The 22,047-nt window shown below is 35.2% G+C and overlaps 1 protein-coding gene across 1 annotated transcript in view; it reads right to left on the reverse strand.

Annotated features, from left to right (window-relative positions):
* Nucleotides 1–22,047, reverse strand: part of cntn6 (contactin 6) — a 134,746-nt gene that overhangs the window by 39,371 nt on the left and 73,328 nt on the right. The window contains exons 2-10 of the mRNA XM_079841204.1: nucleotides 21,860–22,007; nucleotides 13,908–14,034; nucleotides 11,904–12,079; nucleotides 10,528–10,623; nucleotides 6,373–6,576; nucleotides 3,917–4,019; nucleotides 2,289–2,473; nucleotides 1,592–1,734; nucleotides 1,315–1,444 (exon numbers count right to left, since the gene is read on the reverse strand). Coding sequence (XP_079697330.1) covers nucleotides 1,315–1,444; nucleotides 1,592–1,734; nucleotides 2,289–2,473; nucleotides 3,917–4,019; nucleotides 6,373–6,576; nucleotides 10,528–10,623; nucleotides 11,904–12,079; nucleotides 13,908–14,034; nucleotides 21,860–21,920 — 1,225 coding nt within the window. The 5' untranslated portion in view covers nucleotides 21,921–22,007. The remainder of the gene's footprint in view (nucleotides 1–1,314; nucleotides 1,445–1,591; nucleotides 1,735–2,288; nucleotides 2,474–3,916; nucleotides 4,020–6,372; nucleotides 6,577–10,527; nucleotides 10,624–11,903; nucleotides 12,080–13,907; nucleotides 14,035–21,859; nucleotides 22,008–22,047) is intronic.

A 22,047-nucleotide genomic window follows, 5' to 3' on the forward strand; every position in this document is an offset into this window, starting at 1 on the left:
TTCCAGCACTGAAGTACCCTTTAAGACACAATGAAAGTATTGTTGGCAGTTTCATTGATTATAACGGAACTTTGTGAGATCACAATGAACTGACAAAGCGACAGCGTTTTAGTGATTGTAAATGGAGCGGCCTTGGCTCGCTTTCGAGGCCACAGACTAAATAATCCATTGAATAAAATGATTGCTTTTCATGTTGCTAGAGGACCGACGGCCAATTGCATGCTGCAAAGAAAATGCTGGATTCACTCTGCACGGGACAGAAATATGACATATTTTTTAATCTCTAGTCTGCCTTTACATTGATTTAAAGCAAGAGAGATTAATATTATTTTGTTGCAAAATATTTTTTAATTTCTATTCCAATTATTGGTAAAAGTGATGACTTGTAAATAATCTTAAATGTCTTAAATTGCTGTACACTGCTATGTTGGAGCCGTTGATTAGTCTACATCTGCACTTTACTGGACTAGTGAATCAGGGTAAGACAAAAACATTTTGGAAAAAGGGTTGATGATTTATTGATTTTATTTATTTAAACTTTGTTAACTCTGAACAAGAAAAGTTAGTGTACCTTAAAAATAGCAGAACATAACTAGAATATACCCTAACTAACTAGAACTAACCCTAACCCATAATTTGGATCCACTTTATATTAGGTGGCCTTAACTACTATGCACTAACATTTTAATTAATCATTTGATACAATGCACTTATTGTGTACATACATGTTTTTACATTGTACTTATATTTAAAAAAATACCTGCATGTAATTACATCATTTAATTTCTGTTGATTTCTTTTTTACACTCTCAAGGCCCATATTCAGCGGTTTGGATCGCCAAAGTCACGTGATTTCAGCAGTTTGGCGGTTTGATACGCGATCCGAATCATGATTCGACTCGCTGATTCATAACGCTTCGAAGCTTCATGATGCTGTGTTTTGAAATCGGTCATCACTATATAAGTTGTTATTTAGGTTTTTTTGCGCACAAAAACTATTCTCGTCGCTTCATAAAGTTCTTGTAGAACCACTGTAGTGAGATGGACTTTGTAACAACGTCTTTAGTACCTTTTATGGGTCTTGAGAGTGTAAAGTGCATTGTGCCAATGGAGGCCTTTCTGAGCCATCGGATTTCAACTAAAATATCTTCATTTGTGTGCCGAGGATGAACGGAGGTCTTACGGGTGTCGAACGACATGAGGGTAAGTAGTTAATGACAGAATTGAAATTTTTGGGCGAACTAATCCTTTAAGGCCACCTAATATAAAGTGTGACCCAAAACCCAAGTCTGAAAATCAAGAAAAGGTGCTTACCCACAACTTTAAGTTCAGAGCTAGCATATATGACTCCGTTATCATTCTCTGCCAAACACTGATACATCCCAGAATCCATCAGGTTTATGTTGGAGATGGTTAAGCTTCCACCATCAACACGAATTCTGTCCTGAGCATAAACAAAACTGTCAGTACAGATTGTGACCACAATTTAAAATATACACACATTTCAACATATCCACTCCAGCACACGACCAGCGTATTTTAGCATTTCAGGGAAAAGGTAAAATGTGTTAAGGGATGTTAGTATTATCACCTGAGAGACCAAAGGCTGTCCATTCTTGAGCCATCTGTAAACAGGTTGAGGTTTTCCATTAGCCTTGCACTCCCAGTGAAGATCAGACTCAATAGCCATGTTTGCGTCATATAGAGTCTGCGACCATTGCAGGTGTTCCACATCTGTGTGAACAACAATGAACTCAAATAACACAAATGCAGAGGTCTGCATCCTGCCTTAACATAACGTTTGTCTCTCTGAACTTTCTCCCCTTGCAATACATTGCAACAATGATGAAAGCATTGTGTATAATAAACCATAAAAAATAAGGATACTCTGTGCACATTAATTCTAGAGGATTTTTGTTGAAGAGCACTGTTGCAGTGCATATATTGTGGGTATTCTGGGCAGACTAAACAACACCTACTATAGCCATTCTAATTAGTCTTGCCTTGACAATTGACAATAAAATCTATTCTTTCATTATTTATTATTTACCACAGGTTGCCGTGTGATCCGTTATCTGACTCATTAAAAATTTAAATTTCTCTTATTGATTCTCCTGCGGTTATCGTGATGGCAGACAAAATGCTGCATGGATAGGAGAGATTAAAAAAACATAGTGAAAAATACTCACACAATGCTTTGGACACATCTGTCTAAATATAAAAAACAAAAAAGCCTATTTATCATCCAGAAATAACTATCTGACCATTTAGTCAGTATTTGACCTTACTTTGAAAAACAAGACGTCCTTTTGCAATACTGCGTCCTTTGGAGTTTTCCGCCACACATTCATAAAGTCCAGAATCTTCTGGACGGAAATAAGGGATCTCTAGGACACCGTTTGAGTGATTTATCTTCATTTTCCCTGGGAAGGGGCTTCCATCCGCTCTCTTCCAGGAAATAGAAGGCACTGGACTGAGGACAGTCAAGAAAAGAGACCATATTAACATCACACTGTGCAGAGATGATCTATGGAGGCTATACATGATTCATCAAAACAGAATATGTCACTAGTTAGTCAACTTCTTTGAATAACACGTGACTCAACATCCATTCGTGCACTATTATAATACGCATCATTCGCAAAGTATGACATATTCCCCAATCCCATGCATGTTTGTTTATTTAACACTTTGGCTAAGTAAATTTTTCAGCCATCAATAAAATTGATGCTAAATACACAACAGTTTTTGGTCAGTAAGATAAATATTTTTTAGAAATTAGTACTTTTATTTATCAATGTAATGCAAGGAAGCATTACTTTGATCAAAAGTGACATTAAAGATTTATAATGTTACAAAAGATTTATATTTCAAATAAATGTTCTTTTGAACTTTTTTATTCATCTGAAAAAAAATCATCATCATGGTTTTCATAAAAATACTGTTTTCCAAATTGATAATAATGCGTAAAAAATGTTGCGCAGCAAATCAGTATATTAGAATGTTTTCTGAAGTATCATGTGACACTGAAGACTGGAATATATATTCAAATAGAAAACTATTGAAGCTTATTTCAGCCACAGAATAAAACATTTTAAAACCTTTTTTTTTTCTCAGAATTGCGTGATATAAATGCACAATTGCGAGTTATAAAGTCAGAATTGTGAGTTATAAAGTCAGAATTTATTTAAGCTTGCAATTCTGACTTTTTTATCACAACTACAAGTTTATATCTCACAATATTTTCCCCAATTCTGAGGGGAAAAAAGACTGACTTTATATCTCGCAATTGTGTGTTATAAAGTCAGAATTGCGAGACTTTATATCATAAAATTCTGAATCGCGAGAAAAAAAAGTCAGAATTGTGAGATAAAAAGCCACAATTACCTTTACATTTTTTTTATTCTGTGGCAGAAACAAGCTTCCCATAGAAAAAAGTTATTTAAAATCGTAATAATATTTAACAATATTAATGTTTGTTGCTGTTTTTTTTAAATCAGACAAATTCAGCCTTGGTAAAAATAAAAATAAAAATCGGACTGACCCCAAACCTTTGAACGGTAGTGAAGTTTTATTAAATTTAAAAAAAAAAACATGGCCTGGCAGCATATCTGTTCTGTACTCGATCAACCTCCAGTATCCCAGCATCCCTTAACACATTACCTCTGGACAATCCAAAGCCAGCACTCTGCCCCACCCCTGGCTCACAGTCTGCAGCTGTTTTTAAAAATAATGGCCGACCCCCTCCATCTGCTTCCTAGTACTTCACAAAGATTAAAGTATCCTGTAGATTTCTGAGACATTTCTCTTAAATAAACTGCTAAGATGTACTATGTGCCAAGTGTGGCAATCCCCAGTTAAGCAAGGCAACCCTCTAGGGGCAAGGATTCCATCTGTTAGTAAAGTAGAGACCTACTTTCCTAAAGCGAAACACTCCAGCCGAACCGATGATCCTTTGGCAACGTGGTGCATTTTTTCAAACTGGACCTCAATCTTTGGCTCATATTCACCCATCACAGCTGTAAAATATAAGCAAGCACAAGTCTTTTAGGGTGAAAGCAATTCACTTCAATTCAAATTAAACTATTGATAGTATATCACTTGATGTGCAAACAAGGCATATAAACAAGTTCACAACACATGCAGCTTGCCAAGAAACCCTGCTGAAAAAAGAATGGCTGGTCACCAGAATATGTAGTGCTCTGGATGCTGCTGCTCTCACAAGGCTTTTAACTAGGTTGACAACACTATTCAGTTTACAAGTTGTTTTAATTTTTTTGAGTCATAGGTTTGTCTTTTGATGAAAATGTCATGAAAACTTGTCATATTCATTACTTTAAGACCATGGCCAAATCCGAAATTGCCCCCCTAAACCCTCAATCACTATTCCCTACTTTAGTCCACTAATACAGTTCACTTGAAGGAGTGAATGAAAATTAGTGAGCAAATTCGGACAGCCGCTGTTTGTACATCGGCTGTACACTCGTTATAGCGGTGCAATGTGGGATTGAATGAGTGCACTCAATAACGTCCACTATGGTTTCGGACACCACTACAGATGCAATAGAGGGCGCTGGGGCGCCGCCCCCAGCAAAATTCCAGAAATATACAATACACAAAAATTATATAAAAATGAAATAAAAATAAAATAGTTTACTCATACGATGTGCCGGCTATTAGTAAGAGCCTCAGAATTTAATATAAACTGGCTTTGATCGGTTGGTTAACTATTTTATATGTTCTTCAATATGTTTCATGCGGTTTCATGCGCGAGGGACGCCGGACAAATTGATGTCTATCTGAGTATAAAAATATACGGGCAGCATGTGACCTGAAGCTGGTCTCTAATTGGTTCTTAAAGATCCTCCTCCGGACGCAGGTTGTTGCGTCCCTGGTGAATCAGAATTGGATGCGTGTTATTTTATCCAATCTGATTGGTTCTCGTCACCGGTCATTCAACTTTACGCTCTTGGCAACTAAAGCGAAAGTGCGCGGGCGACCAAGTCACTCCGACTCCGCCAAAACCTTGATCACTTTCGTAGAGATGGCAGCAGTTAAACCAAATTCTTTCACAAGGCGTTCGCTGAAGAAACAAAAGGATAAAGGATCCCGGACCAACGCGATTTACAAATCCAGCAGCAGGCCAGTGACAGAGGATGAAGCTGCACTTGGAGCTTCACGCGCTTGTTATGAGAAACGTAGGTGGCTGGCTGGATGTGTTGTTAGCAATGCCCTTTATTACTTTCCCTGTCTTTTATTTCAAAGTGTCAGTACTGAAGTTTTGGAAATGGCAAAAACTGCAAAACTTCTGCAGAGAAAATGCAAAATATCTCACTCCCTGTTGGGTTTTCAGATTTTTCTCCCAGGGGCTTTTTTGTAGGTATTGGGCTGTTACATGTGTCTACTGAATTTCATACTTGTATGTGCAACGTAGCGGGAGGGACGCTTTGTTGAAATTTTGTAGGTGCCGCTATCCATTTTGCCCCCCCCCCCCCCCCCCATAATTCTGAAACCCATATCAGATGTACATTTTCACCACTCCTGACGCATGTGCAAAGTTTCATGAGTTTTCGAGCATGTTTAGGCCCTTATGCAATTCATTTCAGAGAAGAAGAATGATAGACCGAGCGATTCCAATAGAGTCCTCACACTATCGGTGCTCGGGCCCTAACCGAAGAATTTACATGCTGATCAATCCTTAAGGCCTGTCCCATATGACTACCTAAATTACAAACGGTAGGTTTAACAGAATGAGATTTCACATTAACATTGCTTAGCCAACAAGCTTTAGCAAAAAAACAGCTTTAGCAAAAGTGTTTTCAACCAGCTTTAGCAAAAAAAGATCACGATGGAGGACCAGCTGATTGACTAGCACAAACTAGAAAATCATGTAAATTTATGCTGGCCTAAAATGGTCTTTTCAGCGGGGAATGTAGATCAAACACAAGGAAAAGTAAGAAATAAGAATTAGTAAAGTAGTAAGAGTGGACTTGAGCCCAAAATATTCATAGATAAAAATATTCAATATTCACATTAACTGAAAATATTCAAAACCTCTCCGCCCTACTTCATATACCTTGTCTGGGTGAATATTAAACAGACATTAATGACTGGTGATGTTGAGCCTTCCGGGGTATGTGTGTGTGAGTTTCTTAATGCAAAATTTTTTCTTCTTCCTTCCTTCTCTCTCTCTCTCTCTCTCTCTCTCTCTCTCTCTCTCTCTCTCTCTCTCTCTCACACACACAGTTGGCTGAACATGGCTCAGAGACTATGAATACACAAATGCTATGTCTCTGAGTGGCAGCAAAGCAAACACTGTCACGCTCAAAACTACTGATTCATCACTGTTAGCAGTTCCTCCAGGCTACTCACCGTCCCGACGTAGCACCACTGGAGTTGGGGAACTGTAGACCGTTGTGTTGGTCATCACATTCCTCACCACACATGTGTAGTTGCCCAAGTCTGACGTCTCTACTTTAGCAATATACAAGTTTCCAGTCCTCTGGGACACAAAGCGTCGGTTGTCCCCAACAGCAACACTGGGGCGGCCATTAAATATCCAGGAATATCTGATTTCTGAGGACAAAATAGTCAGATGACATTACTAAATTATTGTTATGCCAACTCTTACCATTCTTTTTAAGAAACACTAAGTATATATGTATTTTTATGTATGTAAAAATGTCTTGACAGTGAATATCCTGCATGCCATACTTAGTGTACAGCTTGATGCCTTATGAAATACAAAATATGAATTTAAAAACTATTTGTGGATGAAGCTTGTTAGAGCTCAGCTGTGGGAAAAGAGTTTGTATATAACAAGGTTACACCAATTTTGACAGTCAAGCAACAGCAAACTAATAATGTTCCATAAAAAAGGCACAAAGCCACCAAAAAATTTCTTTTTTTTAATAAAAAACTTTATAAAAATGTATATTTAAAAACTACACTAAATACAGAAGTCATGTGTAGATCTATTAACAATATTCTTAATTTACACAAACCTACACTCTAAAAAATGCTGGGCTGTTTCAACCCATGTTTGGGTCAAATATGGACAAACCCAATTGTTGGTTTAATATTTTTAATTAAATTCTTTAAACCCAACGGTTGGGGTTGTCCATATTTGACCCAAACATGGATTGAAACAACCCATTTCTCATCTAAAATAACAAACAAAGTAAATACAGCAAAAATCTTAAGAACATGTGTTTTATAATCCACACAAAGCAAATTAATGTCTCCAATCGAATCAGCTCACTCACTGATTTTGCTTTTCAGGAATTTTTTTTGTTGTTGATTTTTTTCCTTTTGTGTCAATAGCCTTTTTTTTATTTTATCTATATTCATTCATGTCACCTCTCACTCTCTTAATAAGGCAGGAATACAGAAAGAGGGGAAAAAAGGAATAAGAGCACACAGCAAGCCATTGTATGGAATAAAGTATGAAAGTATACAATTAAGCAGCATTTATTAGAGGGCAGACATGGGGTTAGAGTGGCTGAAATGTGGATTGATAAGGGCTATTTAAGGTTCAAACAGCATATCTAAAAGTCTACAGCACCAAGAAAAAGAACCATTTGGCTTCCAGACAGAAAAAGGTGAATTGAAACCATTATAAATGGAGAAGTGACAAGGTGGGCGACCTCTCGTCATTACTGGACACTGTGCTTAAGGCTTTTGCTCTCTTAGGAACCAAATTTACAGCCATTATAATCTGAAATCATGTGACAGTAGACCAATGAACAGAGCTATTTTCCAGTAAAAAAAATAGCTGAATTTTTACTCTTAGAGCCGTTGCTAAAATTCACATGGTCTAGTTCAATGTTAGTTATCCACATTAGAAGACCAACAGTAATTTAACCAACATTAAAGTCACTAAAGTAAACAAGCAAACAAAATGACCTCTAACGGACAGATTTACTAATAGCTTGTGCCAGCGCAAACCCTCTTTTGGCATTAAAAAACTGCTGTCAGGATTTACTAAAGACATGCAGTGAAAAATTTGCGCTGAAAAGGCGCGGACAGTTATTTTTGCGGCTGACCTTATTGCATATGCATTTGTGGGAGTTTCCCTTTCAGATGCAAAATTTATGGGATGTTTAAATGAATCATGCAAGGTGATTTTCTAAGGTTTGCGCTTGAAAACCTTAGAAAATCACAAATATATATATATATATATATATATGTGTGTGTGTGTGTGTGGGCATGTTTTTGTGAAATATCAGGACACAAATGTGTATAATGACATGGGTATGACATAGGTATTACAAAAAGAGGGTGAAATATGAGGACGTTCCCCATGTCCTCACTTTTCAAAATGCTTATAAATCATACAGAATGAGTTTTTTTTCACAGAAAGTAAACTGCATAGTCTCCTGTGATGGGTAGGTTTAGGGGCAGGGGCAGTGTAAGGGGATAGAAAATACGGTTTGTACGGTATAAAAACCATTTCGCCTATGGAATCGCCTCACATTTCACAAAAACAAACATGAGTGTGTGTGTGTGTGTATATATATATATATATATATATATATATATATATATATATATATATATATATATATATATATATATATATATATATATATATATATATATATATATATATATATATATTAGGGCTATCGCGATTAATCGCATCCATAATAAAAGTTTGTGTTTACGTAATATATGTGTGTGTACTCTGTTAATTATTATTTATATATAAATACACACACATTCATGTATATATTTAATAAATATTTGCATGTATATACTGTATATACATTTATATAATCTATATATAAATATAAATGTTTTATATATAAAAATAATATTTTTTTCTTAAATATATACATGCTTGTGTGTGTATTTATATATAAATAATAATTAACAGAGTACACACACATATATTATGTAAACACAAACTTTTATTTTGGATGCGATTAATCGCGATTAATCTTTTGACAGCCCTAATATATATATATATATATATATATATATATATATATATATATATATATATATATATATATATATATATATATATACGCACACAGACACATACATATATTATATAAATGCGATTAATCTCGATGAATCAATTTGACAGCACTAATTATATTATAAATGCTGTTCTTTTAAACTTTATATTCATCAAAGAACCTTGAAAAAAATGTCTCAGTTTTAACAAAAATATTAAGCAGCACACCTGTATATAATAATGAGCATATTTGTATTATTTCTAAAAGCTTTTAGGACACTTGAGACTGGAGTAATGGCTGCTGAAAATCCATCAGAGAAATAAATTATATTTTAAAATGAAGTGTAATAATATTTCACAATATTACTGTGCTTACTGCATTTCGATCAAATAAATGCAGTCTTTGTGAGCATGAGATAATATTTTTTTGAGCACAAGAGACTTTAGACTCCAAACTTTTGAATGGTAATATATACCAAAATATATGCCAAAATATTCATATATAAATGATGTACCTATTTCTCATGCACCAGAGTAAAATGATTCCCGAGAGCAAAAGACAGATTTCAAATGGCGCCCTTCTGGGTCTTGCTTCATGCCCAGCAACTGCCTTTGGGATGAATGGGAATGCCAAAAATCACTTCCAGGACTGAGCTGCAGTATCTAACCATTGTATAAAGTCACATGAAGTATTATCCATACAACAGAGCCTCGGATTACGGAATGTGGCAAACAGTCAAGGGTGGTGTGGCGGGAGAACGGGGGAAGGGAAATAGAAGATGGAGGGTGGTGGCGGAGAGTGGGGAAGGTATGGGGCACTTAAGGCCATTGATTCGACTGGAAATGTGGTGGAATGACAGAACGCCGGTGCGGTGGCGTGAAATTGCACCTCTGGCGCATGTGTGCGTGAGGGGCTGCTAATCAGCTGCATACAGACACAGAAGAGGTGCACAGCTGGACTAGGGGATAAAGAGACATGTCGCTTTAAACCAGCCACCGCATGCCTTTATTACCTTTCAACAGAAGGCCAAGGCTTAAGAAAATAACCTTTCCAAATGACCACAAGGGCACAAGTGCCATTAAGAAGAAGGAGGGGGAGCTAAATGCCACGAGGCTGGTGCATGAATGCAAGAACGGGAGCTCCAGAGTGAGCCATTGTGCCCCGGTCATTTGAAAGCTTGATTTGCTCACAATATGAGATGATTAAGACACAGTCTGAACCAACATGCACCATACATAATAAGTGAGCAGAGCTGAATTAGTTTTTTTTTGACCTCGCTAGCACCGAATTGGCACTTGCGGTGCATTTCTGACCTTGGATTTGCTTGGCATTATTCCACAGGCTAAACAGTGCCCGAACTGATAAAAAAACGTGCTGTGGAAAGAGGTCAACAGGTTTCGCAACCAATTGTCACTCTCGCTTTGTATGAAAGTCCCTATTGGAAAGTGGAAAAGTAGCGATAAGTCCAAAGAATAGGGGCTTTGTGTATTTGTATGCAAAGAAAACCTGATGCGCATAAGAAAATAACATTCAAATTCATACAGAATACAATAAAATGTACCTCCAAAGTGGGGTGGCGGACCGCACAGGAGCACAACAGCCTGTCCTTCCCTCACTAATACTGGACTTCTGGCCTTGCTGCTGAAATTCTGCAGGTCTGCAAAAACAAAATAATGGGATCGCCATTACTTTTCATTAAAGGCAGTGTCATCGCTCAGACGTGCAACAGACGACTCAGAGAGCAGGGACCTTTAGAAATGCCACTCTACAGCACAGGAAGGGACAGGCGAAAATGACATCCCACACTGGGCTAAAGCTGTGGTGTTTAATCAAATTTCAGCCCTCCAGCCTCATGAATGTACTGTAGGACTGTACGGAACCAATAGACAAGAAAAACATATTAGAATTGAGTGAGTTTAACGCTTAAATCAAGAAAAAAGGTTGAATGAGGTAAGAATTTGCAAGGGAGGTAAAAAATAAATAAATAAAATGTTTACACGAAGCTATATGAAATGCAACTAACACGTTCTGACAAGGTGTATGTGTGGATTTCTGTAAATATGTGGTTGTCAAGGTAACTGTTAATTATGTATTGTCAGATCTATATTTCATGGATGAAACTAAAGGAAAATGTGCCCTTGAACTCTAAAATATGTGGTTTAAAGATATTTTTTAAATGTGTTTTGTGCCAGTTGTTCTTGAAGCTTAAACAGTAGAGATTGTAAGTGGTTTGATTCCCTCTATACCTTTAATGCAATGCAAGTTGCTTTGGATAAAAGTGTCTGCCAAATGCATAAACAGGAAAAAAGCATAATGAAAAATGCATAATGAAAAGCGTTTCCTCATAAGTCGAGACCAGAAAAAAAAAAGATTCCTCAAGACTTCAGAATTGATGGCTAATCATTGGGAAAATGCTTTTTCCCAATGTGTATGCCAATTTTGTCAGTGAAGCGCCACCAATTAGCCCTAGAACAATTTTCTGCATCACTCAAGCCCTGAAAAGACACATCTACTTGAGAAATTTCAAATGAACAATGTGTTCACATGTACACACACGAAGTGAACTAGGCAGACTTTCTGTGTTATGATATCTGTTGATTTAAGTCCTTTTTTCAATTTACCATGACAGGCAACATTTCAGTTAGTACCACTGGACATCTCCTGATGGAATCTTCCAGATAGGAAAATGTAGTTGTCAGTTTAAAAGCCTGCCACATCCCGGGAAGAAAGTATATCTTACCCACTAATGGACCAAATGACAACATGAAATATGAAAGATAACATAGCGGCCATTTTACCTATTATGCATTTATGCTTCCAAAGCTTACATATACAGACAGCGTAGTCAAAGTTATAGTAATCAAGTGTTGAGGAGACTGTCAAAAGCTATTTTCAAAAATTCACATATACAAAACATACAGTTTAATTGTCACTTACATGCGAACTCCACTTTAGCCTCTCGGCTCAGAATGGTTCCAAATGCATTAGTGGCGATACACTGGTAAACGCCGCCGTGGTTAGTTGCCTGAGGCTTACTGATTAAAAGGTTTCCCTCAACAAGACTGTAGTTGAAGTCCATGTCAATGTCAAGATCTTTCCCGTTGAATTTCCACCTGAAAATGAAAACAGGCGGAGTTAGCACAGGATAATGATGATGAGAAGAAATGTAGGCATATATAAATACTTAGAAATGGTTTTAATCCAGTTCCTTCAGAAAAAATAAAAAAATAAAAATCAATGAGCTCAAAAGCAGTGTTGTTATCACTAACAAAAACTATTATTACAAAAAAAACCTATTAAAAACAAGTTAGTTAATTGAAATAAACCTGAAATAAAACAATACTGTATATGAGTATATAAGTATTAGATAGAAAAGAACAATTTCTAATTTTCTAACTAAAAAATAGGTGGAATTGCTAAAATTACTGAAATAAAAATGTTAAAAAAAAATTTGAAATACATACTGTAAAAATTACAAAACGCAACAGAATTACTAAAACTTAAAATAAAATTTAAGTCAAAATTGAAAATGAAAACATAAAAAAACCCATAAAATATTAATGAATGATGTAATATTATATTAAAATGTTAAAATGAAAACAAGTCTGAAAACACTTGTGACAAAATAATTCATTATAAATGTAATGTGTATCATTTTTAATTTAATAGTATTTACAATTTCAGTCAAAAGCGGAAATGAAAAATTGGGTCATCCACTGTAAAATAAATATCGCCTTGTTTTTTTTACGCAAAAAAATGGCAGACTTCTAAGTATTTTGAACTAATTTAATTTGTGTTCGGCCAAATAGACTTTACATATCTTCATGCACCCTTAAGTAATTTCAACTCAATTTTCCTTGTAAACACAACTCAAATACTTTGTGTAGCAGAAACATAATTCAACTGAGTAAGCGCCAATAAAATTAGATGTAAAAATAACTCAAGTGAATACACTTATACAACATGCATTAGTTCTATTTCACTGTTTCACACTCTATTTCATTGTTCACCATTTCATGTAATAAGCACCACGGTAACCTCACAAAACTCCAACATGACAAGAATGTGTTTACATCCCGACTCAATAGAACATTAAACAATAATAACAAGCCTTCTACTTCATTTATCTTGCTTAAAAACACACAAAGATAAATACATTCAACATTTTCTCTTCCAATTAAAGTAAAAAGTAGATTGTACACAATAAAATGAAGTTGTGACAAAATGTTCATTTAAATATTGATCAAGCAGCAAACATCCTCGAAACAACAACGGTCACACCTGATGTAGACAACACTGTTATAAAATAACCCTAAAATATGAGAAATATTGCTAGATTTATGTTGCAGTATGGAAAAATATGTCGTCACCATGTGAAAAGGGTTTATTGCATCAGCCAAATCCAGCAGTAAATATTTTAAGTAAATGTAACTTAAATAGTATGCTGGGAATGCGCATGTCTACAAAGCCTTGTCTAGATTACTCAGGATAAGAAGTGCGAAATATAATTATACAAAATATGTGAGCTACTCAAAAATAATATCAAAGCAAAGTAACCAACAAAGATTTATTTGTAAATATATATATATATATATATATATATATATATATATATATATATATATATATATATATATATATATATATATATATATATATATATATATATATATATATATATATTTATGTTTTACTTACAGCCTCAATGATTCATATTTATCAGTATGATTTAATTATGTTCTAAAGAGCAAGAAAATATGGCCTTGGAAAGTCAATGTCTAGTAAATTTTATTTAATTTAATTATTTTCTGTTTTAATGTTTCAAAATCCGAAAACGTTATTTATTCCAGGTGAAAATGAAAAAAAATGAAAAAATCTATATGGTCTCAGACTTTTGGATTCCACTATATATTGAGAGGATATTGAGGAAAATGGTCATACTTGTAATGTGGCTCTGGGCTTCCCTTGGCTTTGCAGTTAATAAATATCTTGTTGTCCTCTGCACTTAAAGGGAAAACGCTGTCACTGGGCTCTTGCGTGAACACTGGGCCATGTCGAATAATTCTCTCTAGGAGAAAGAACAAGAAGAGTCACAAACAGCTCATAGTCCACAATCTGGAACATGAATCGGGATTGTAAAACAGGTGTGAACGCATCAGGTCCACATTATCTCTAATGCACGCCATTCATTTATTTTCAGCAACTTCCCACACCGAGCTCATTAGTTCGGCAACGTAAACACGTGCCAGAGGAACAGCTTTCATTTCCCCTCTTGTAGCAGGAACCGTGTCAACATGACGTCCTCCTTTTGGCAGGCCCGTAACACGCATGGCAGTGTGGCTAGGTCTGTTGTTTCGGTTGACTGCTGCCAAGACACCAATCCACCTCCCTAATTACCCCATGTTGTTGTAATTACTCTAGTGAAATGTATCATTTCTTAAATGAATAAACAAGCTCTCAGAAACATGTCAGCCCCTTCACAGGGAAATGAATTGTGCTTTCTATTGTACACGCTCTCATTCAAACTTTCCCAATGAAACTCACCTGTACGTTCTCTTTGAGTGAATGAAATTCTTTTTTACAGGTCTCTAACCTTGACGAGGACAAAAAAGAATTACCCTCCCACATCATCAAGCTAATGGAAGTGTCCAGGCGTGTTTGCCTGGGGTGAGGGCCCTGCCTCCTCACGCTGGGGGAGATGCTACCTTTTTTCACTTTCCCTTTTGTGTGTCCTTTGAACGACGGGAATTAATGAAGCATTTAGAGCGAGGAGTAGCACACTTACAGTATTCCGCATTTAGGTGTCATTTGCGGTGAGGACATGTCCCCATCACTTTTCGTCATGGATGATTTTGCCCCCACCCCTTTCATGGAATAATTTACAAGGGGATAAATATAATAAAAAAGAAGCATCTACAGCATGACTATTTATTCACAGTTAATTATAGTGGGAAATTTAATAAGAGGTGATCTTCTGCTGGAACCTTTTTTTTCCTTCTTCTTCAAATGTAAACGTTAAAAATAAAGCAATAAATGTTCTCTAGCACAGACTGTCAGACATGCACTCCACTTCTTTACTGCTTTTCTACAGTGTGCGATCACAAGACATAATCACACAACAAAATGCAAACAAATGTGTTCCCACTCTTGATATGCACTCATGTTTAAAAGTTTGGGGACAATACGTTTTTTTTAAAGGAATTAATACTTTACGGTATGGAAGCTTGTTTCCGCCACAGAAAGGTAATTGCGTCTTTTTATCTCACAATTCTGACTTTTTTTCAGTAAGAATTGCGATATATAGTCTTAATTGCGAGATATAAATCGCAATTCTCACTTTTCTCGCAATTCTGACTATATCACGCAATTCTGACTGAAAAAAAGACGAGACTTTGTCTCGCAATTCTGACTTTATATCTCGCAATTCTGACTTTATAACTCACAATTCTGACTTTATAACTCACAATTCTGACTTTATAACTCACAATTCTGACTTTATATCTCGCAATTCTGACTTTATATCACAATTGTGACTTTATATCTCGCAATTCTGACTTTATAACTCGCAATTCTGACTTAATATCTAGCAATTCTGACTTTATAACTCGCAATTCTGACTTTATATCTTGCAATTCTGACTTTATATCACAATTCTAACTTTATATCTCGCAATTGTGACTTTATAACTCGCAATTCTGACTTTATAACTCGCAATTCTGACTTTATATCTCGCAATTCTGACTTTATATCTCGCAATTCTTACTTTATAACTCGCAATTCTGACTTTATATCTCGCAATTCTGACTTTATATCTCGCAATTCTGACTTTATATCTCGCAATTCTGACTTTATATCTCGCAATTCTGACTTTATATCTTGCAATTCTGACTTTATATCTTGCAATTCTGACTTTATATCTCGCAATTCTGACTTTATATCTAGCAATTCTGACTTTATAACTCGCAATTCTGACTTTATATCTCGCAATTCTGACTTTATATCGCGCAATTCTGACTTTATATCTTGCAATTCTGACTTTATATCTCGCAATTCTGACTTTATATCTAGCAATTCTGACTTTATAACTCGCAATTCTGACTTTATATCTCGCAATTCTGACTTTATATCTCGCAATTCTGACTTTATATCTCGCAATTCTGACTTTATATCTTGCAATTCTGACTTTATATCTTGCAATTCTGACTTTATATCTCGCAATTCTGACTTTATATCTAGCAATTCTGACTTTATAACTCGCAATTCTGACTTTATATCTCGCAATTCTGACTTTATATCGCGCAATTCTGACTTTATATCTTGCAATTCTGACTTTATATCTCGCAATTCTGACTTTATATCTAGCAATTCTGACTTTATAACTCGCAATTCTGACTTTATATCTCGCAATTCTGACTTTATATCACAATTGTGACTTTATATCTCGCAATTCTGACTTTATAACTCGCAATTCTGACTTAATATCTAGCAATTCTGACTTTATAACTCGCAATTCTGACTTTATATCTTGCAATTCTGACTTTATATCACAATTCTAACTTTATATCTCGCAATTGTGACTTTATAACTCGCAATTCTGACTTTATAACTCGCAATTCTGACTTTATATCTCGCAATTCTGACTTTATATCTCGCAATTCTTACTTTATAACTCGCAATTCTGACTTTATATCTCGCAATTCTGACTTTATATCTCGCAATTCTGACTTTATATCTCGCAATTCTGACTTTATATCTCGCAATTCTGACTTTATATCTCGCAATTCTGACTTTATATCTTGCAATTCTGACTTTATATCTTGCAATTCTGACTTTATATCTCGCAATTCTGACTTTATATCTAGCAATTCTGACTTTATAACTCGCAATTCTGACTTTATATCTCGCAATTCTGACTTTATAACTCGCAATTCTGACTTTATATCTTGCAATTCTGAGTTTATATCACATTTCTGACTTTATATCTCGCAATTGTGACTTTATAACTCGCAATTCTACTTTATATCTCGCAATTCTGACTTTATATCTCACAATTCTGACTTTATATCTCGCAATTCTGACTTAATATCTAGAAATTCTGACTTTATAACTCGCAATTCTGACTTTATATCTTGCAATTCTGAGTTTATATCACATTTCTGACTTTATATCTCGCAATTGTGACTTTATAACTCGCAATTCTGACTTTATATCTCGCAATTCTGACTTTATATCTCACAATTCTGATTTTATATCTCGCAATTCTGACTTATATATAGCAATTGCATGTTATAAAGTCTTCTGAGAAAAAAAGTCACAATCGTGAGATAAAAAGGTCGCAATCATCTTTTAAAATGTTTTATTCTGTGGCGGAAATAAGCTTCCATATTATGGAGCACCTAAAGGGACATGGTGATGGAAAAAATATGAGATGGGAGGAAAAAATATATTTGAATGCTTTTGCATTTTTTTGCAAATGTTTTTCATTCCCCAAGAAACTTTGCATTCACTCACAGACCACTTTGCAAAAGTTGTCATATGGAATGCAAAAACACAAAACATTTGCAAGAAAACGAAAAAGCATTGAAATATATTTTTCCATCACCATGTTTCTTTAGGGGCTTCGTACTTTTATCAAAGACATATTTAATAAATTGATTAAAAGAGACAGTAAAGACTTTTATATTGTTACAAAAAACAAAATCTATTTCAAATAAATGCTGTTCTTTTGCATCACATCAGTTTTTAACTCTGAATGATCATGTGACCCTGAAGACTGGATAAATTATGCTGAAAATTTTGCTTTACCATCACTGGAATAATAGAAAATAGAAAAAAAAATAATTTTAAATGTAAATTGTAATAATATTTCACAATATTACTGTTTTACTGTGTTTTCGATTAAAAACATATTACAGACCCCAAACCTTTAAATGGATTTTTGCTTTTGAGTTGTTTCAACAAGAATGACTGTGTAATGAGACATGGTTTTTATATTAGAAAATAGTCTCAATATGCTATTGAAATCTTTGCTTAAATGATTTTGCACATTTTATTTCCAATCATAATGTTGTTAATAATTTAGTTACACTTACAATGAATAAAGGGACATTCAACCTAGTTTAATAACTTCCTATGCTCATTATTATAACCGCATCCTTATAGATCCATTCACTGTTTAAATATTAACTACATTCATATTCAGTATCTGAATGTTAAATAACTACTTCACTTTGCTAGATCATTATTATTCATTCACTCAATATAACCTATTTCCTAAATAAATACAGTATGTATGTACAGTAGGCTACGTGACTTTTGTTTATTTCATGATGTTATTATCAATCATCAACAAGAGATCTAATCCACTTTGAGCTCAACCTGAAATTTACTGCAGTTAATCACCACACAGGTTGTCTGCACACGTTTCATCAACACTTAAAAATAAAAAGACATTAAATAAAAATCTGCCTTCAAAGCTAAGATATGGCAGGTTGTTAGATACAGTCTGTGTTTGGTCTGTCTCCTCAGGTCCTCTGTGGTGAATAGCTGCTGCCCTTCCATCTTAGGCTGTCTGGCCTCTGCACTTCCTTCTCTCCAGCTAAGCTTTCTGAATATCAAGCTGTGCAATCAAAAGAGCACCTGTGGCTTGAATGCAAATGCCCATTTGAGTTGGCATAGTTACTGTAGCACCACAACGGCAATAAATGGAGCACTGGCATTGAGTGGGGGACATTGGTCCTTTAAAAAGGGCACCTGCCTCTTCAGACGGCCTCTTCCTTACAGCGGTGCAACCATAGGATAAATAATAAGAACATTTTGTATGTTTTGGACATGGTGGAAAGTTATAGCTCATTTCAAGTCTGCCAAGAGCTACAATTAGCTATAAGTACTGTCAATAACTCTGTCAATATTCTGTAAAACAGAATATTGTTGGGACGCAGCCCAGCAAGCAATAGTCACCATTTCACCGTCTCGGATAACTATAGACCTGATATGGTCCGGCTATGAGTAACCCACTTCTAGCCAAAATAACCTTGAATTTGGTTACATGACGTTTTTGTCAAAATAAATTGCGAGATGTACGATATTCCATCATGTAAGCAAAGTCAACAGTGATTACAAGGTGTTTGGTTTCATTTTGTTTGACATGTTCATGCTCTAGATGACTAGTCTATTCTTGGGCTATGGTTAGACGTCTATTACATTTTCACTGAAAGCCTAAATTTTGCCTTGTTTTAGCCTAGACATTAGGGCTGTGTTTGGACGGCTATCTGCGTCTTTTAAATGCAAAATTGTTTGCTGGGAGGTTTGTTCTGATTGTGATTAGTAGAGAAAAAAAATAAATAAAATGCAACTAAATATTTAACTGTGCATAGTTAAGTTTAGAAGATTTTTTCACTTGTTTAAGTGCAGAAATATAAAAATAATTAAAGATATCTTAAAGATATCTCTGAAAAAAAGTCTTAATATTTTATGCATTGTTGCCTGTCAGGTAAATTTATCTTGTTTCTTATCTTGTTTGTACACTCTAAAAAAAAAAAGGTTCTATATGGCACCAAAAATGGTTCTTGGCTCGTAATCATAGGGGAACATTTTTTAGTGCTATATAGCACCAATTTTGGTGCTTCAGTGGTTCTTCAGCGGTTCTTCAGAGGTTCTTCAGTGGTTCTTCACCGGTTCTTTGACTGAGGTGCTATATAGCACTTCTGAAGAACCGCTGAAGAACCACTGAAGAACCAAAATTGGTGCTATATAGCACTAAAAAAAGGTTCCCCTGATTACGAGCCAAGAACCATTTTTGGTGACATATAGAACCTTTTATTTTTAGAGTGTAGGATTTTCATATATTTTTTTCTGGAACTTTAGAAAAAAATACTTTTTTTTCCCCCAGTGTAATTTCTATCATGCATTGTTTTTGTTCAGCCTTTGACATCTTGATCTAGAAATCCATGAAAACAAGATTAATTTGTCTGAATGCCAACATTGCAAAAAATAATAAGGGCCAGATTTACTAACAGCTTGCACCACGGAAACCCTCTTTTGGTGTTAAAAAACTACTGTCAGAATTTACTAAAGACACACAGTGAAATATTAGAGATGAAAAGTCATGGACAGTTATTTTGCGGCTGACCTTATTGCATATGCATTTGTAGGAGTTTCCCAATCAGGCTCAGAATTTATGGGAGGAGAGTATTTAAATGAATCGTGCGAGGTGATTTACTAAGGTTTGCGCTCAACAATTTACTGATATTTGCACCATTATTTACCTCCCAAAAAAACCCCCTTAAACCAGACTGTAATTTGCACTGCTCTTGGTAGATTGCGTTGGTCATTATGGAAATGATCCGGCTGCGTCTGTGTTCTTTAATTTGCGTGTCGTAAGTAGATCACGAGCAGGTCCACTCCCATCTGAGATTGTTTGGAATTGCGCACTAGCGCTAATTTGCCCTGTTTAGTAAATCTGGCCTTAAGACTTTCAGAGTATCTTTAATAAGAGTATATTTCTTACTGTACTTGCAGATTTTTTTCACTTGTTTTAAAATAAATAAATCTGCCACTGCCTTGAGACTTTACAATTAGGTTTAATTTGTTAACATTAGTGAACTAACAAGAACAAACAACTATATTTTTACAAATTAGAATGTGCTTTTAAAAATATTACTCTTTGTTAGTTTGTGTTAGCTTATGCATTGACTAATGTTGACAAATGAGACTTTACTGTAAAGTGTTACTGAAAAATGTAATGTAATGTTGTTTCTCAAATAAATTTGAGATATTTTAGTTGGATTGTGCAATATCAATACATTTGATTTGTGCAATATCAATACAAGCACTGAAAAAAAAAGTAAAATTGATTTAATTTTTGCGCGCACATTTAAACTTTTCATATGGAATTAAGCAAACTCTACATAACTAAGTTAAGCAAAATGAACAAAGAAAATTACAAATTATAACTTGGCCAGTAAAAGGTTGAGTTATTTAAACTTCTATTTCTACTGAAATAAACTACATTTTTAAAGTGCATGCTTCACTCAGAAACATCTAAATTACACAATAGATATTGTGAAGACACCATATTTATGTAATAGTAATAATCTGGCACCTGAACACAGAGACCTCAATACTTGGTACACAATACACAGTGATGGTAACATTCAATGAATCGTTTTTGAGTATGAATGTGTCATTTTGAGTAGAAAATGTACTCCAAATGTCACAAAATGGCAAGGTACTAAACATTATAAACAATAAAAGCAATGATAAAACAGTGAGCTGGAAAACAGCGAAAAATCTACCTCATTAATAATTCAAACCCCAGTGCATGATGGGAACACCAGTATCAGAATAGCTGCGTAGTTTCACTTTATTTTATAACGTTGACATTTACACTTGAATTTCTACAAGCTTGAAGTGAGTACCAATATAGTATTTACTTAGTTTTTTAAATTCTTGCCTGAACTAACTTTTTCATGTAGAAATTACATCATTTTTTTATGTAGTGTGTACTTCACCACAGAACCATTTTCATGTAATGTGGGTTTTTTATAGCATTTTTGGATGGCTGGTCACCTCAATGTATAAAATCAAAACCAAACGGCTTCAGAACATTCTTCAAAGCTACATAGACATGAGTACAGTTTCCTATGCTAGTCTATTATGACCAATCAAAGCGCTCCAAAATAAGTTGGGGGTAGTCCTGAAGAGAAAAATCAGAAACTGTGTCAAGACAAATGTCCTGCTGGGGCAACCACGAGAGCTTGTTCCCAGCATGCATCTGTCTCTAGAGGAATGTGAAAATGATTAGACAGAGGCATAAAAAGCCACTCTCTGTGCTGAAGTGGGGACTATGCAGAACATGTGAGCTATCAAAGGCAACTCTGGGGATATCGTACCTGCTAGGCAGCTCTTGAGTGACAGCAGGATTAAGAGTTCCCATGGCAACAACATCTTCATCTTCCAAGGTCACAGAATCTCTTTTATTTCCATTCAACTGCAAGAGAAGCAAGCCGTGTCCTTCCTATGTAAAGTCAGCTTTGTTAGCTGCAGAATGAGAAAGGGACAGAGGGAGAGGGAGGGAGAG

The sequence above is a fragment of the Gobio gobio genome, assembly GCF_949357685.1.
Source record: "Gobio gobio genome assembly, chromosome: 17".
NCBI classification, from domain to species: Eukaryota; Metazoa; Chordata; class Actinopteri; order Cypriniformes; family Gobionidae; genus Gobio; species Gobio gobio.